General features: G+C 44.6%; 1 protein-coding gene across 1 annotated transcript in view; it reads right to left on the reverse strand.

Annotated features, from left to right (window-relative positions):
* adprhl1 (ADP-ribosylhydrolase like 1) overlaps nt 1–18,598 on the reverse strand; it is a 40,358-nt gene that overhangs the window by 12,830 nt on the left and 8,930 nt on the right. Inside the window, exons 2-3 of the mRNA XM_041211893.1 lie at nt 15,531–15,695; nt 15,288–15,413 (exon numbers count right to left, since the gene is read on the reverse strand). Coding sequence (XP_041067827.1) covers nt 15,288–15,413; nt 15,531–15,695 — 291 coding nt within the window. The remainder of the gene's footprint in view (nt 1–15,287; nt 15,414–15,530; nt 15,696–18,598) is intronic.

Here is an 18,598-nt window from a genome sequence, read left to right on the forward strand (position 1 = left end):
GAAAGGGCAGTGGAAACAGATTTAATAATACCTAACCAAATGAAAGTGAATGAATGCCTGCAAAGGAGAAAAATTACTGGTTAGACCTTCACTGGAGCGATATGTCCAATTCTCAGCACCACATTTAGGGAAGACCTTGGAAAAGGTACAGAATAGATTTACCAGGGTAGTACCAGTGATGACAGACTTACGTGCAGAGATTAGAGAGGTCAAGAGGAGATTTAATAGAGGAGTTCAGAATTACCAAAGGTTTTGATAGAGTAGATACGGAGCTGTTTCCAGGAACAGAAGGCAGATTTAAAATAATTGGCAAAAACACCAGAATTTGTTTTCCCTGGACTTGACACAGCTTAAATCAACTTACTAGTCACTGTGAACTTGCTCAGACTTTACTGAGACTTAATTGCTATGGTGACACCCCACATCACTGTCTATTTAATTAGTCTTCCACTTGCTGTTTCACAGTTTCAGCCTCTTTCATCTTTCATTCTCAGACATTCATAGTTTCCCAGTCAGATGATTGATGAGCCAAGTGAAACATCAGTTCAAATTTCTCAGTATTTAATCAGCTAGAGTAAATAATGGAGCTTCAGGTCATATGAACACAGAAACAGTTATAGGCCATTCAGCAACCCCATAGCCTGATGCATCATTTATTTATATCATGGCTGATTTTTTTCCCAACTCCATTCAACTACATTTTCTCCACATCCTTCATTACTCTTACCCAACAAAAGACATTGATCTCCAGCTTGAAACTCCAATTGTGTCAACATCCACAGTCTTTTGGGGGAGTTTCACACAAAGCTTTGTGGAAATTTGGAGAAGTGTTTCCTGATTTCACGCCTAAATGGCCAATTTTGTGATTGTGTTCTCTTGCTCTAAATTCCCCCAACAGAGACAATAAGGTTATAGAACAGTAAATTACAGAAAGAGGCCATTCAGCCCATCAGGTCTACACTGGCACTTTCCAAGAGCAATCCATTTACTTCCATTCCCACACTCTTTCTCAATATTCCTGCATTATCTTTTTCTTCAAATATTTATCCAATTCCCTTTTGATCGCTATTCCTCAATCTATGTCCAGATAGTTGCTCCATAATCACACTATCAAATTCTTTTTGACATTTTAATCACTTATTAGTTCACCTTTCAATCAACAGCAACAATTTGTACCTATATAGCACTTTTACTATGGTAAAATGTGCCTAGACCGTTCACAAAAGCGATTATCAAAGTTGACACCGAGCCATAAAAGGATATATTAGGGCAGATGACCAAAAGCTTTGTCAAAGACAGAGATTGTAAGGTGTGTCTTAAACATAACATAAGAGACAGGAGAAGTAGGCCATTCAGCCCTTGAGCCTACTCCACCATTCAATAAGATCATGGCTGATCTGATTATGGCCTTAACTATCCTTTCCTGCCAGTCCCCCATTACCCCTGACTCTCCTGTAGATCAAAAATTTGTCTAACTCAGCCTTGAATATATTCATTGACCCATTCTCCATTGCTTTCTGGGGAAGAGAATTTCAAAGATTACCGACCCTCAGAGAAAAAAGTCCTCCTCATCTCAGACTTAAATGGGAGTCTCTTTATTTTGAAACTTTGCCCCGTAATTCTAGATTCCCTCACAAAGGGAAACATTGTCTCAGGATCTAGCTGTCAAGCCCCCTCAGAATCATATATGTTTCAATACGATCACCTCTCATTCTTCTAAACTCCAAAGAGTATAGACCCAACTTGTTCAACCTTTCCTCATAAGACAACCCATTCATCCCAGAAATCAACCTAGTGAACCTTCTCTTGACTGCATCCAATGCAAGTATATTCCTCTTTAAGTAAGGAGACCTAAACTGTGCTCTAGGTGTGGTCTCACCCATGCCCTGTACAGTTGTAAGAAGGTTTCCCTTCACTGTCACTGGGTCAAAATCCTGGAACTCCCTCCCTAAAACTGTGGGTGTGTCTACACCACATGGACTGCAGCAATTCAACAAGGCAGCTCACCACCACCTTCTCAAGGGCAATTAGGGATGGGCAATAAATGCTGGCCTAGCCAGCGATGCCCACATCTCATGAATGAATTTTTAAAAATTATACTCCATCCATTTTACAATAAAAGGCTAATATATCCATTTGCCGTATCTGCATGCTAATGTTTTTGTGATTCATGTACAAGAACATCCAGATCTCTCTGTACCACAGCATTCTGCAGTCTCTCTCAATTTAAATAATATTCTATTTTTCTATTCTTCCAACCAAAGTAGATAACCTCACATTTTCCTACTTTGTACTCCATCTGCCAAATTTTTTGCCCACCTATTAAACCTATCTATATTCCTTTGTGTCCTCCTCACAAATTGCTTTCCTACCTAGCTTTGTATTGTCAGCAAAGTTGGCTACAATATACTTAGACTCTTCATCAAAGTCATTTCTACAGACTGTAAATAACAAGCTTATAATACAATCAGGCAGAGTCAACATGGTTTTGTGTTTGACTAATTTTTTTGAGTTCTTTGAGGGAGTAACAAGCAGGGTGAATAAAGGGGAGCTGGTAGATGTCAAGTATTTAGGGGAAGATGGTGGCATTGTCGTCACTGGACTGGTGATTCATAAACCCAGGGAAGTGCTCTGGGGACTGGGGTGCGAGTCCCACCACAGCAGATGGTGGAATTTGAATTCATTAAATATCTAGAATTAAAAGTCTAATGGTGACTATGAAACAATTGTCATAAAAACTCATCTAGTTCACTAATGTCCTTTAGGGAAGGAAATCGGCTGATCTGGCCTTTATGTGACTCCAGACCCATAGCAATGTGGTTGATTCATAAAAATACCCTCTGAATAAGGGATGGGCAATAAATGCTGGCCTAGTCATTTGCCCACAACACACAAATGAATAAAATAAAAAGCTTGAGGTCCCAACACTGATCCCTGCAGCACTCCACTAATTTCAGCTTGCCAACCCAGAAAATGACCCATTTATCCGGACTCTGGTTCCTATTCATTAACGAATCCTCTATCCATGCTAATGTATCACCCCCAACACCACGAGTTCTTACCTTGTCTTGTTGCCTTTTATGTGGCAGCTTATCAAATGCCTTTTGGAAATTCAAATGCATGCATCCCCTTTATTCGCCCTGCTTGTTACTCCCGCAAAGAACTCGAATAATTTAGTCAAACAATTTCCCTTTCACAACACCTGCCATCTCTAGCCTCTGAAGGCTGTTTGGAAGCCACCCCGCAACTTTATAGCCTTTATCCCCTATCCAATGAAGAGTTGAATTAAGGGCACTAGTAGTGTATTTTTCTTTAGTTGGTGCATGTACACTATTGATCAGAAGCAACAAGAAATATACTAAATGATACCAGGCTCAAAGCATTAAATTATGAAGGCAAGTTTGTATAAACCTGTCTTGTAACCCCCTGACTTCACTTGCCTTATTCCACTTTTATCTATTCAGTCATAGCCAGAGAATCACCTCTATTTCTGCTCCTAAACCATTACCTCTAGTGCTCCCCAAGGATCTATCCTTGGCACCCCCCTCCTATTTTTCATCTACATGCTGCTCCTCAGTGACATAATTTGAAGGCACAGTGTTAGTTTCCACACATAACTAAAGACAGCCGGTTCTACCTCACCACCACCACCTCTCTCAGCTCCTCCCTGTTTCTAAATTGTCACTGTAATCCAGCCCCTACAACCCTTTGAGCTATTTGCACTCCTCCAATTCTGGCATTCTTCCAGCTCTACATTACCATTAAACTTGACTATTCCAATGTCCCCTCTCCAGTCTTCCATCCAACATAAACTTAAGGTTATGCAAAATAATCTACTGTATTACCCTAACTTGCACCAAATCCTCTCTACCCATCATCCCTGTGTTCAGTAAATTACATTAGCTTCCAGTCCAGCAAAGCCTCAATTTCAAAATCCTCATCCTTGCTTTCAAGTCCCTCCTGACCTCACTCCTCTGTTTCTTTGTAACTTCCTCCAGTCCTGCAAGCCTTTGAAATTTCTACACACCTTCAAATCTGCATTTTATGCATACCAGATTTTAATTTCTCTACTATTTGTGCCTATGTTTCCAGCTACTTTTGCCTTAAGCTCTGGAATTCCACTCACTCCATCCAAGCCTTTCCACCTCTTTAAAGTGCTTCTCAAAACCTAACTCTTTGACCAAGATTTTGGCTGTCTGTCTTGATATCTCTATATGTAGCTCAGTGTTAAGTTTTGATTGATAACACTCCTGGTAATCATTTTGGGTGAAGACACTATCACATGCGAGCTGTTGTGATTACATGGAGTTGGTTACCTGAAGGATGATTAACTGTTTCACTAATGTCTTTCAGAGGAAGATATCTGCCATCCTTACCTTGTCCAGCCCAGATGTGACTCCAGATCTACAACAATGTTGTCGACTCTTAACAGCCCTTTAGCAAGCCACTCAGTCATATCAAACCATGACAGAAAATAAACACTGGATGTAACAACATCACATGGACTGCAGCAGATCATGAAGGCAAACTCACCACCACCTTCTCAAGGGAAATTAGGTAAGGGCAATAAATGTTGGCCTAACCAACAATGCTTACATCCCAAGAATGAATTAAAAAATGAGGCTGGTTAATTAGCAATCCTATACTAACTAGTTCTTTAGCAATCTCATACCAATGGATTCTCTGTAGAAGAGTGATCATAATATAGAATTTCATATTGAGTTTGAGAGTGATGTGATTAATCTGAAATTAGGGCCTTAAATTAGAAAAATGTCAATGATGGAGGTATTAGGACTGAGTTGACTCAGGTGAATTGGGAAATTAGTTTAAAAGATACAATGATTAGATAAGCAATTGCAAATGATTAAATAAATAATTCTCAATGAATATACATTCCATTCAGGAGTAAAAACTCCACCAGAAAAGCGTCACAACCGTGGTTAGCTAGAGAAGCTAAGGATAGTAAGAAATTAAATAAATAGATTTACAATTTTGCCAAAAAATGATATTAAGCCTGAGGATTTTAAAAATCAGCAAAGGATGACCAAAAAAGTGATAAGGGAGAAAGTAGAAATATGAGATAAACTAGCAAGAAATATAAAAATTGATTGTATGAACTTTGACGAGTATGTAAAATGAAGAGACTAACAAAGGTGAAATGAGCCCTTTAGAAGCAGGGAAAGCAGAGACCAAAGAAAATGGTACAGACGTTAAACAAATATTTTGTATTTGTCTTCAGAATAGAAGATAAACGAAGAACCAAGTGTTTAATGAAAATGAGGAACTTAAAGTAGTTAATATTTGTTAAGAAACAGTATTGAAGAAATTAATGGGACTAAAAGGTGACAAATCCCTTGGACTTGATGGCTTGCATCCTAGGCTTTTAAAAGGGGTGGCTACAGAGATAGTGGATGATTTTGATCTTCCTGAATTTCCTGAGTTCCAGAATTGTGGATTGGAAGATAGAAAATGTAACCCCGCTGTTCAGAGAAGAAGGGAGAGAGGAAAATAGGGAACTGTAGGCCAGTTAGCCTGACAACAGTTGTCAAGAAAATGTTGGAATCTACTATTAAGGAGGTGGTAACTGGGCACTTGGAAAATCACAATCAGACAGGGTCAACACAGTTTTATGAAAGAACAATCATATTTGACAAATCTATTGGAGTTCTTTGAGGGTAGATGAGGGGAACCTAGTGGATGTAGTATATTTGGATTTTTAGAAAGTCTTTCGTAAGATGCCCCACAAGAGATTGTTATACAAGATTAGGGCTCATGGGTTTGGAGTAATTTATTACATGGATTGAGAACTGGTTAGAGGACAGAAAATAGAAAGTGGAAATAAATGGGTCATATTTGGAATGGGTGTGCCTACTGAAGTGCTACAAAAATTAGTGCTGAGGTCTCAGCTATTTTCAATCTATATTAATAACCAAGATGAAAGGACTGAGAGAAATGTATCCAGGTTTGCCTACAATGCAAAGCCAGCTGGGAATGTAAGAAGTGAGGAGTATACAAAAAGCCTGAAAAGGGTAATAGATTGCTTAAGTGATTGGGCATTAAGCTGGCAGGTGGAATATAATGTGGGGAAGTATGAAATTATCCAGTCTGATAGGAAGAATGGAAAAGCAGAATACTTCTTAAAAGGTGGGAAACAGGTAAATGTCAAAATTCAAAGTGATTTGTTTGTTCTTGTACATGAATCACAGAAAATCAACATACAAGCAATTCGGAAGGCAAATGGTATGTTGACCTTTATTGCAAGGGGGTTGGAGGTTAAGAAAGTAAGGCTACAATTGTATAGGGCTTTGGTGAGACCACACCTGGAATGCTGTGTACAATTTTAGTCTCTTTAAGGAAGGATATACTTGCCTTAGAGGGAGTGCCATGGAGATTCAATTAGATTGGTTCCTGGGATTAAAGGACCATCATATGAGGCGATATTGAGCAAGCCGAACTTACTCTCTGGATTTTAGAAGAATGAGGGATGATCTCATTTAAAAATGTAAAATTCTTGGAGGGCTTGATAGGGTTAATGCTGCGAGGCTGTTTCCCCAGGCTGGAGAGCCCAGAACTAGAATCCATACTCTCAGGATAAGGAGCCAGCTATTTCAGACTGAGATGAGGAAAAGTATTCAATGGAAAGAGAGACATTCAAATTTGCAAAAACTACCAAGGAATTAAACTCCTACCATATACCTTCAAGATATGGGACAGAGTTATGTACCAGAGACTGAGAAAATCAGTGTAAATCCATGAAGATCAGTTCGGATTCATGACCGGAAGAAGCAGCACTGATGCCATTTTTGTTTTGAGACAAGTGTTAGAGAAATATCAGTAAGTCCAATGCAACATGAAAATTGTATTCACCGATCTGGAGGAGGCTTATGGCTGGGTGTCTAGGGAGGAAGATGTACTAGAGTTTGTGCAGTTCCTGAGAACTACGTACAACTATTGCAGGGCATGTACAAGGAGTGATTTAGGTGTTCTTGTACCTCCTCTGGAGGTCTCCACCATCACAGATGCAAGTCTTCAGCCAATTCGATTCACTGCATGTGATATCAAGAAATGGCTGAAGGCACTGGATACTGCAAAGGCTATGAGCCCTGACGATATTCCGACAATACCACTGAAGACATTTACTCCAGAACTTGCCACGCCCCTAGCCAACCCCTAGCTACAACACTGGCACCTCCCCGGCTATGTGAAAACTTGGTATGTCCTGTACACAAAAAAACAGGACAAATCCAACCTGGCCAATTACCGCCCCATCAGTCTACTCTCCATCATCAGTAAAGTAATGGAAGGGGTCATTAACAGTGCTATCAAGTGGCACTTGCTTAGCAATAACCTGCTTACTGCTGCCCAGTTTGGGTCCCATCAGGGCTACTCAGCTCCTGACCTCATTACAGCCTTGGTTTAAATATGGACAAAAGAGCTGAACTCCCAAGATGAGGTGAGAGTGACTGCCCTTGATATAAAGGCCACATTTGACTGAGTGTGGCATCAAGGAGCCCTAGCAAAACTGGAGTCAAAGGGAATCAGGGGGAAAACTCTCTGCTGGTTGGAGTCATATCTAGCAGAAAGGAAGATGGTTTTGATTGTTGGAGGTCAGCAATCACAGCTCCAGGACATCACTGCAGTTCTTCAGGGTAGTGTCTAGGCCCAACCATCTTCAGCTGCTTCATCAATGACCTTCCTTCCATCATAAGGCCAGAAATGGGGATGTCCGCCCCTCGATGTTCAATGGCATTACCACTGAATACCCCATTATCAACATCTTGAGGGGTTACCATTGACCAGAAAATGAACTGGACTAGCCATTTAATGCTGTGGCTACAAGAGCAGGTCAGAGGCTAGGAATCGTGCAATGAGTAACTCACCTCCTGACACCCCAAAGCCTGTCCAACCATCTACAAGGCACAAGTCAGGAGTGTGATGGAATACTCTCCACCTGCCTGAATGAGTTCAGCTCCCACAACACTGAAGAAGCTGGACACTGTCCAGGACAAAGCACTCTGCTTGATTGGCACCACATCCACAAACATTCACTCCCTCCATTACCGACGCACAGTAGCAACAATGTGTACCATCTACAAGATGCACTGCAGGAATTCACCAAGGCTTCTTAGACAGTACATTCCAAACCCATGACCACTACCACCTAGAAGGACAAGGGCAGCAGATAGATGGAAATACCACCACCTGGAGGTTCCCCTCCAAGTCATTCACCATTCTGACTTGAAAATATATTGCCATTCCTTCACTGTCGCTGGGTCAAAATCCTGGAACTCCCTTCCTAACAGCACTGTGGGTGTACCTACACCACTGGGACTGCAGCGGTTCAAGACTGTTCACCACCACCTAATCAAGGGCAACTAGTGATGGGCAATAAATGCTGGCCCAGCCACCAAAGCCCACGTCCCATGAATGAATTTTTAAAAAGTACAAGACAAGAGTAAGATGCAGTGTGGGGGACAACGAAAGTTTCAAAGCTAAAGTTGGATTACACCAAGAATCGACACTGAGCCCCTTCTTCTTCCTGATTGTCATGGGTGTTCTAACTGAGCAAGTGAGATGGGAAGCGTCATGGTCAACGATGTTTGCAGGTGACATTGAGCTATATTGGGGGAGGGGGGGGTGGGGGGTGGAGATGGTCATAAGAACATGACCAAGTATCTGGAGAACTGGAGAAAAGCAGTGGAAGACAGTGGTATGAAGATCAATAGACCAAAGACCGAATTTATGGACGGTCAGTTTGAGTCTAGGGAAGAGTATCAGAGTGAAGGTGTAAAGATTATGGGTGAAGACTTGGAAAAAGTGAATAGTTTCAAGTACCTGGGGTCAGTGATGGGAGAAGATGGAAGTATGGAAATGGTGATTAAACAATGGATTCTAAGCTCCAATTGGAGTCATTGAATGAAATGCAGTGGAGTGTTATGTGATAGAAAAGTATCACTGAATCTGAAAGGAAGAATTGTGAGACCTTGTTATATAGCGCAGAAACTTGGACAAAATCAAGAAGAGAGGACAACTGGATACTAATGAGATGCGGATGCTGAGATGGATGCATGGAGTGATAAGAAAGGACAAAATCAGGAACCACCACATCAGGGGATCAGTGAAGATTGTGGGGGCATCGAATAAAGTAGCTGAGAAATGGTATGGTCATCTGTTGCAGGAAAGAGAGGAAATGTGGTGAGGCAAGTGATAGAGGTGGGACTGCCTGGAAAAATGAAAAGATGAAAGCCTAAGACCAGATGGAAAGATGTGGTGGCAAGAGGGACGGGTGACTCACAGGGGGAGATGGAGAAGTCTGGTCAACCAGCATTGTGGCGACTCTCAGTAAAATTGGAGGAGCCAAAAGAAGAATGAGGAGAAATTTCTTCCCTCAATCTTTACTCACAGAATCTTTAAAGTTCTGTATGCCAGAGGGCTGTGGACACTCATTGAGTATATGCAAGGTAAAGATTGATAAATTTTTTTGGGACTCTGTCATAAATGATCAGCAGTCCTTTTTTACTAACAGGCAACTTGATGTTCATTCTTGATCATGCACAGCTTAGAATTATCAGAAAGCAAAGCATGATTTTCTTTAAAAGATTAAAAAAATAAAATTCAGGATTAAGATCATCAGGTTTTAAGTTACAGCCCAAAAGAAACATGAGAGAAGCAGGTTTGTTGCTGACATACAGCAGGTTGTGGATGGAGATGGTAAATGTAGTGTGATTATAGCCAAGTCCTGCATATTCAATGCACAATCTTTAAGCTTGCTCATGTTTGTGTGCCAAAAGCAGGAGACAAACCAAATAATGCTTTCACTCGAGCCTCAAGAGATTCACATCAAAAATCAAAGTATAGGGTATATAGGGTTGGGGGAAAGTTCATGTAGAAGATCAGTCATTATCTTATTGAATGGTAGAACAGGCTTGAAGGGTCAAGTGGCCTACTTCTGCTCCTATTTCTTATGCTATTATGCACAGAATTTTCTGCCTGGTGGGCAGAGCAGGAATGGCTATGGGCGGGCACGGACCTGATCAGCACATTTCCGACTCCCGTGAATAGCAGGAGTGTGCGGGCTGCGGCAGGCGTGCACAGACCCCCGGAGGTCTGTTTAAAGGAAGGCCTGGCAACCTCCTATAGGCTGCTCACATTGGCCACGTTGAGGTCACACTGCAGGGGGTCTGCTGAGCAGGGCACGCTGGAGGGAAGGGCAGAGGAACAGGGCAGGCTGCAGGGTCTGCCACAGGAGCAGGGCAGGCTGCAGGGTAGGCCACTGTGCCCCCCCCAGCTTTTCTGATGACTGCCTTGCTGCCTTCCTCGAGGAGGTGGCAGCACGGCGGGATGGGAGGAGGAGGCCCCCTACATGACCAAACATGCCTAGGAGGAGGTGGCAGAGGTGGTGAGCTCCTGCGACGTGGTGCGACGCACCTGGATCCAGTGCTGCAAGCGCTTCAACAATTTGTTGTGCTCTGGAAGGGTGAGTACCATGTTGGCATTGGGCATTTAACCCAGCAGGTAGTCTTAGCCTTTGAGACCCCCCCCCCCCCAAGACTTACTGTTGTGACTGCATTGAATCATGTTGGGCATTTCTCGTACGCTGGGTGGGCAAGCAGATAGTGCCCATGCTTACATCAGCCTGAGTGGTTCATGAGATTAGTTCTCCCCGCACCATGTGTTGCTCTTAGTCGCACATGACTAGTCTGGGAGCAACCTGCAGGAGATGCAGCTTGGCGCATACTCAGAGTTCCAACACATGTCCTATTCACGGTTTTGAGATTGTGGAAGGGAACCTCAAGGTCTCGTGGCCAAGAGCCATCTGCTGCCCTCGGCTCTGCATGTAGTTGTGCCTCCTTGCTATGGGAATTAAGACGGCGTGTTCCCTAAAGTGATGGATGCAGAATGTGTCCAAGGTGGCTGTTGGGGGGGTTTGGGAGCAGGCGTACTTTGTGTGACTGATCAGCAGTATTGGGGACAGGAGGCACTGGAGGCCTGAAATGGCCCACTGTGGTAGGGGTGTGGCGTGGGTGTGCAGATTCCATGCGCGATTAGCCGCAATGAAAGATGGTCTCTGTTTTTCAGGAGAATGCTCACAGTGCACGTGAGTGTTCACGGACTGGAGGTGGTCAGGCTCAGCTCATGATTCTAAGCCATTTTGAGCAGGAGGTCCTGGAGCTTGAGAGGCACCATGCACCCAGGTTCACTGGTGTCAGTGAGGCTGGTGTGGAACAGCCAGGTATTTGAGGTCAACAGTGATATCCACTCTGTCTTCCCACCATCCATAGCACTGATGATTGTTTGATTTGTTATTGTTGCAACATTGCTCATTCACAGACTGAGAGAGTCAGAGGTGTGGGTCATAGAGAAAGGTCCCTCAGTCTTTCAAATATGCGTGTGTCAAGCACCTTCCAAAGTCATCTTATCCCATTTCCCACCACTATCCCCATGGCTTTGTATGCCATGGCATTACAACTGCACATCCAAATACTTATTACATGTTAGGAGGGTTTCTGCATCCACCACCCTTTCAGGCAGTGCATCCCACATTACTGTGTGCAAAAGTTGCTCATCACATCACCTGTCAACCTCATGCCCCTTACCTTAAATCAATGCCACCGGGTTACTCATCCCTCCGCCAAGGGGAAAAGTTCCTTTCTGTCAACCCTATCTATGCCCCTCATAATGTTATAAACCTCAATATTGTCACCCCTCAATCTCCTCTGCTCCAGGGGAAATAACCCCAGCCTATGCTATGTCTCCTCATGTCAAACTCTTCAGCCCAGCCAGTATCCTGGTCAATGACCTCTGTACTCTCTCCACTCCAATCACATCCTTCCCGTAAAGTGCATTTCACAACTGCATGCAGAACTATAGCTGTCGCCTAGGCAGCGTTTTCTGCACTTGGAATATGACCTCCCTGTTCCTATATTCTATTCCTTGGCTAATAAAGGCAAGTATGGCATTTACCTTCTTAAACTCCTTATGTACTTGTCCCGCTACCTTAACGGGCATGTCAACATGCCCAGCAAAGTCCCTCTGATCCTCCTTACTTTCCATGGTCCTACCATTCCTCGTGTATTCCCGTACCTTGTTTCTCCTGCCCAAATGCATCACCTCAGACTTATTCACAAAACTTTCCATTTGGCATTCCTTAGGCCATTTGACCAGCCTGTCTGTATCCACCTGTAATGTTTGGGTCTCCTCCTAACTATTTGCCACCCCACCAATATTCGTCTCCATTGGTTCTGGAAGGTTGAGTGCATAATGAGCCTGGGGGAAAGGGATGAAGTGTTTCACTGAGTGCACGCTAACTAATCCACTGTCCTTGTTGTTAATTTCAGCATCATCAGGGCCTGTCCGCCAGGAACAATTCCAGATGCCCCCTCTCATACCTGAGGGCCCTCAACTGTTACCTGCGTCACACCATTTCTGCGAGGCAGGCACCAGCGCACATACTAGCACCTCAGTGGGCGTTGCAACATCAGCTAGTGTCCCGGGGCACAGTGGACAGGGCACTTCACAACTGTTGGAGGAGCCGGCAAAGACAGAGAGTGCTGATGGCGCCAGCAGTCGAACAACTACAGGGGACCAGGCACGTGCTCAGTCAGTGCGTGATGATGTGCCTCTGGAGTCGTCCTCGACACAGCAGCTGCAGGAAATGCGGCCAGGTGTGCAGGAGCATCTGGGAGTGTTACATGAGACCAATCTTCGCCGTGTGGTGTCCGTGGTGGAGGAGTCCACACTGAGCATCACTGATGCAATGAGCCTCATGTCAGAGCATCATGCTTCCTCAATGGAAAGAATGGCGACTCTCGTGGAGAGGGGCCTCCAGGAGTACAAGCAGCTTCTCCTGGGGTTACGCTCAGACCTGCAAGCCCTCACAGCGCCCGTAGCCACAGCTGGTCATTGCCAATGTGGGTGATGGTGTGGGCTTCAAGCTTCCCAGCTCATTGCCCATCCATCGACATTGAGCAGGGATATCAGGGGCGACCTCACATCGGTGCAGCAGCTGCCTGTCATATCTGCGGGCTCCTCTCAAGGCACTCTGGATAAGGGCAACAGTTGCTCTGCCCCTCTCCCAGTGACCACTTCATTAGGTGAGGCTGCAACGACTGGCAGATCACTCCCAGGCAGGGCCAGCACAGGCTCCATGGGCCAGAGGACGGGCTCCAAGGTCATTGAGGCCAACAGGATAGCAGAGTCTGCAGGCTGTCTCTGATACCACTCCGAGCGATGGGGAGGCACCAAGACATAGCACCCGTAAACATAAGCATAAGGCACCCTAGGCACACCACAGTTTTCTCACTGGTGCTTTTGTGTTGGTCATAGATTAGGGAATTATTATTTGTTTATGCTTGAAAAATGTTTTGTTTTGGCTTTGTGTGACCTTATGATGGTGAAAATTAAAACCAGATATGTTACCATGGCTGAGAGTGGCTCCTTTGTTCTGCATTTGTTTGTTTTACATACATGTCATGAGTGTTTGAGTGGACATTGAAGTTTATGTCCAAAGCCCTGAGTTGCAGCTGATGAACTGACAGATTTAACACTTAAGTGCTGAGTATGGAAGCTCTAGGCAAGGCTGGTCCTCGTTGGATTAAAGTCTCCCAGGCGTCCCTGCCTCCTTGGCGTAGTCCCGGGTCAGCGTTTAGCCCCTCATCATTCCCCCGTGCTTCCTCATCCTCAGAATCAGTGCTGGACTCATCGTGTGCAGCTGCATCCACTGCGTCAATGTCTTCCTTGTCCACTCCACCCCACCTCTCCAGCGCAAGATTGTGGAGAGCGCAGCATGCAACCACTATCACCGAGACATGATCTGGGGGTTACTGGAGTGCGCTCCCTGAGCGGTCCAGGTATCAGAAGCGCATCTTGAGAAGGCCGGTGGCTCTCTGCACCGCAGCCTTTGTGGAGGTGTGACTCCTATTGTACCGCTGCTCAGTTTCTGATATTAGTTGGCGGAGAGGTATCATGAGATAATCCTTGTCACCCATCAGCTATCCATCAAGCTGAGCCGGAGCACCTGGGAGTGTCCGAGGATGTAGATGTCGTGGGAGCTACTGGGTACCTGGCACAGACTTGCAGAATCTGCATCCTGTGGTCACACGCTATCTGCACGTTCATGGAATGGAAGCCCTTCCTGTTGACGAAGGCACCGGGCTCACCTGCTGGCGCCTTGATGGCCACATGTGTACAGTCTATTGCACCCTGGACACGGGGGAAGCCAGCAATGGCCGCGAAGCCTCTGGCTCGCTGTGTCTGGCTGGCCTGGTCGCAGCGGAAGTGGATGAAGGTCAATGCACACCTGAACAGAGTGTCTGTAACCTGCTTGACACAAGTGTGCACAGCTGATTGGGAGATGCCGCAAAGATCACCCACCAAGCCCTGGAAGGAGCCAGAGGCATAGAAGTGGAGGGCAACTGTGACCTTCAGAGCCACTGGTTTGGAGTGTCCGTCCACACAGTTAGGAGAGATCTCAGGGCCAATCATCTGACAGATATAGTTGACTGTCTCTCTTGACAGTTGGAGCCTCATTCGACACTGCACCTCAGTCGTACTGAGGTAGCTGCTTCGCCACCTGTATAGCCTGGCAACAGGATAGTGGAGTCTTCTGTGGCCCCTTCCACCTTGGACTACATCTTGGCCCTGCGCTCCTTGTGCCGGTGCCTGTACTCCCAAAGGTGACTCCCCTGGAGGCCGATTGTCCACTCCTGCCTCCTCCTTATTCTAGCCCTCCCTTCCTCCTCAGAGGAGCTGCCTCCAGTGGATATGTTAGAATCGATACCCAGGCTAAAGGGAGACCTCTGGAAAGCTGCAGGCCCGATAAAGATTGCAGAGTACTGACCTGAAGGTTCAAAGTACACAGAAAGCTGCAGGAATTCGTTCTGAACTGTTACAGATCACACAGGCAAGTTTAAAAAACTTTCTGCAATAAATACTCACTGACCAGACTGACAACTCCACTGAGCCCTCTTATCCCACCCGTGGATGAGTTTTATTAAAAAGTCTCTTACCTGCCTGCCCATTGTGTCTGTGCGCCGAGCCAAAGATCGCAAGGGCGCCTGAAAATCGGCGTCGATTGACGATTTAAAGGCCTTAACTAGCCAGTTAATTAATGGCGGGTACACTTCAAACTTCATTGCGCGCCCACTCAGCGAAATATCGTGGTGATGTCAGGTCGCTCACCCAACGTCACTGTGCATCATTTTATGTACTGATGTATGGGGCCCGCCCCATGCACGTCAAGCAGAAAATTCTGGCCTACATTCTTTTGTTTATCTATGGGTGATTACCTGTAGGGTGGTTGTGTGTCATTCGGCCGGATTCAATGCTCACTTGTACAAGATTGTCTAGCTTCTCAGGTTGACAGTATCTCATCCCGATGCACATGGCCTTAGTGGCTGCACCAAATCCTGACCCTTCAGAAAACATGAATTGAGAAGAACAGAGTTCAATTTCTGTGGTCAAACATTAAGATGCTGCTGGTTAGGTTGTCAGGTTAACATCTGGTGATACGTGCAGGTGATTCTACCTACCTTTCACGTTAAAAGGTGTGTGCCATCCCAGGATATAATTATCTGGTTTGAGCTGGGTGCAGCCTTCAACAGTCGCTGGATCTGGTCGCCTCTTATGGATTTTTTCAACAACCTCAACGTAAACCTTCACCATTTCACGATAAAGATCCTCAAAGGACCAGAAATCTAGAAATTCAGTTATGGACAAAGTTAATTTTTGAAAACTCTTTTAAAAATGCAGGTTCAAATCTCTCCATGGGCTCGCCATCCCTATCTCCTCCAGCCCTACAACTTTCTGAGATCTCTGTATTCTTCCAAATCTGCTAACATATGCATCCCTGATTTCCATCACCCTTGGCGGTCATGCTTTCAGCTGTCGAGGCCTTAGACTCTCAAATTCACTCCACAATTCTCTCTGCCTCTCTACCTCACTATTCTCCTTCAGTTTGCTTGTTAAAACATAGCTGTTTGACCAAGAGTTTGATAAGCCTGTCCTAACACCTCTTCAGATGGTTCAGAAAACAAGTGCAGGTGAGGAACTGAGTATATCCCTAGGAGTTTAGTGCGGGGGAGTTTAAAATATTAACCTTGTTCTTGTAAATCTAGTCTAGTCCGTGATTAGCAGTAACTGGAAAGAACTATGTAAGTAGACTAAGCTTCTTTCTTTCTTCCAGCTTTAGACAGGTAAACACACTCTGCTGAGTAGTTAAACAGCAAACTGATTGAATCTGGTTTCTTTAGCCCCAAGTCAGTTTTTTTATTAGTTTGGGGTTCTTTAGTGCAGCCTAGGCAAACGAGTGCAGCTGAGGAACTGAATGCATACCTGAGAGTTTGGTGAGTGGGGGAATTTGGTGAGCAAGGAGGAATTCATTTACTTTTGCATTTTCTACCTTTCCCACTCTGTAGGAATTGATCCTTACTCTCCTATAGGGAAAGGAGCTAGCTGTTTGGTGAGTATCTGGTAATTGGTTAAGGTTGTTCCAATCCTAAGGTTTAAAATAGTATACGAACTGGTGGTAAAGTTAATTAAATATATTTTAAAAGCAACGTAAATAAGTGAATAATATAATTAAGTAATGAATTAAAAACATTAAGGACAGCAAGACTGGTGATGTGTCAAGGTTGCAGCATTTGGGAGCTGCTGGATGCCAGTGTGATCCAGGGCAAACACATCTGTAGTGATCTGGAGGAACAGCACCTCATCTTCCAACTGGGCACTTTAGTTTTCCGGACTTAATATTGAGTTCAACAATTTCAGATCATGAACTCTCTCCTCCATCCCCACTCCCTTTCCAATCCCTTTTTCCAATAATTTATCATTTTTTTACAACTATATTTTTTTTCTTTTCCCTCCTATTTTTAAAATTATTTCAATCTATTGTTTCATCTCCACTTTTTAGTCCATTTCGATCCCTTCCCCCCACTAGGGCCATCTGCCACTAGCTTGTCCTGATTGCTTCCTTAATGTCCCCATTAGCACATCCTCTAGATAATATCACCAACGTCAACACCCCTTTGTCCTTTTGTCTATGACAACTTTGGCAGTCTCTTCTTGGCCTCTACCTATCACTGGCGCCCTATCGAGCACCCCCTTCTACTAGCTTATATTTCATCTCATTTCTATATGTCTTAGTTCTGATGAAGGGTCATATGGATTCGAAACGTCAACTGTATCCCTCTCCACAGATGCTGTCAGACCTGCTGAGTTTTTCCAGATATTTTTGTTTTTGTTCTAGATTTCCAGCGCCCGCAGTATTTTGCTTTTATCTTATTGTAGTGTTTGTGGCTCGAGAATCTTTGCCTCAGAGCCATTGAGCTGCACACCCTGCGACACATCAGAGAGAGGGAAAGTTACCTGGATGCTTTGTGCCAGGAGGCAGACACACCACTTAGGGTAGGGTCTTCTGATTTGGTCAGTAACCAGGGATAGGAGGGTGTGACAGCAAGTGAAGCAGCTAAGGGGATGCAGAGGGCAGGGGTGCAGTAGTGTCATCCTCTGCATTTGTCCAATAGGTCTGAGGTTCCCACAGCTTGTTTGGATGAGAGTGGGGACTTCAAGATGGATAAGCAAACTGACCCATGGCACCGTGGTACAGGAAGCCATGCAAGTGGAGAGGGCAAAAAGGAATGTAGTGGTAGTAGGGGACAGTATATTGAAAGGGATTGATACTGTTCTTTGCAGTGAAGAATGATAGTCCAGACAGTTGTGTTGTCTGTCCGTGCCAGGGTTCAGGACATCTGCTCAGGGCTAGAGAGGAACTTACTGTAGGAGGGGGAGAATCCAGTTGTCATGGTCCATGTAGGTACCAGCGACATAGGTGGAACTAAGAAAGAGGGACATAGACAGCATGAGGAGCTAAATTGAAAAACAGAACCTCAAAGGTTATAATCTCTGGATTATTACCTGAGCCGCATGCAAATTGGCATAAGGTTCAAAAAATTAGAGAGATGAATACGTGGCTCGAAGACTGGTGTGGAAGAAGTGGGTTCCGGTTTGTGGGGCACTGGCACCAATATGGGAAAAATGGGGGCTGTACTGTGGGAAGGTCTACACCTGACTTATGCTGAAAACAATGTTCTTGCAAACCACATAACTAGGGATGTAGAGAGAGTTTTAAACTAAATAATGGGGGCAAGGGATCAAATGTGAGCAGATGTGGTAAATTAAAGAGTAGAGTAAAGGGAAGAGAGGAAGGTATTAATGTGGGAAATGATAAACAGACAGTGACGAGAAGGGACAGAGATACAATTCTAAGACTAAATCAACAGGTAAAGCTAGAAGTTACAAAAGTAATAAAAGGACAAAACTTAAGGCTCTGTCTCTGAATGAACATAGGGCAGAATTTTATGGCCCTGTTTCGGCGCCCGGGGTGGGGGGCGTTGGTGTGGTTGTGGGGACAAGCAAACAGTGATAGGAGCAGATAATCAAAAGATGTCACAGACAAAAGAACAAAAGAACACAGAGGTGTTGAAGGTAGTGATATTATCTAAACGAATGTGCTAATTAAGAATGGATGGTAGGGCACTCAAGGTACAGCTCTAGTGGGGGTGGGGTGGAAAGACTAGCGGGGCATAAAAGATTTAAAAAT

This window comes from Carcharodon carcharias, chromosome 18 (assembly GCF_017639515.1).
Source record: "Carcharodon carcharias isolate sCarCar2 chromosome 18, sCarCar2.pri, whole genome shotgun sequence".
Taxonomy (NCBI): domain Eukaryota; kingdom Metazoa; phylum Chordata; class Chondrichthyes; order Lamniformes; family Lamnidae; genus Carcharodon; species Carcharodon carcharias.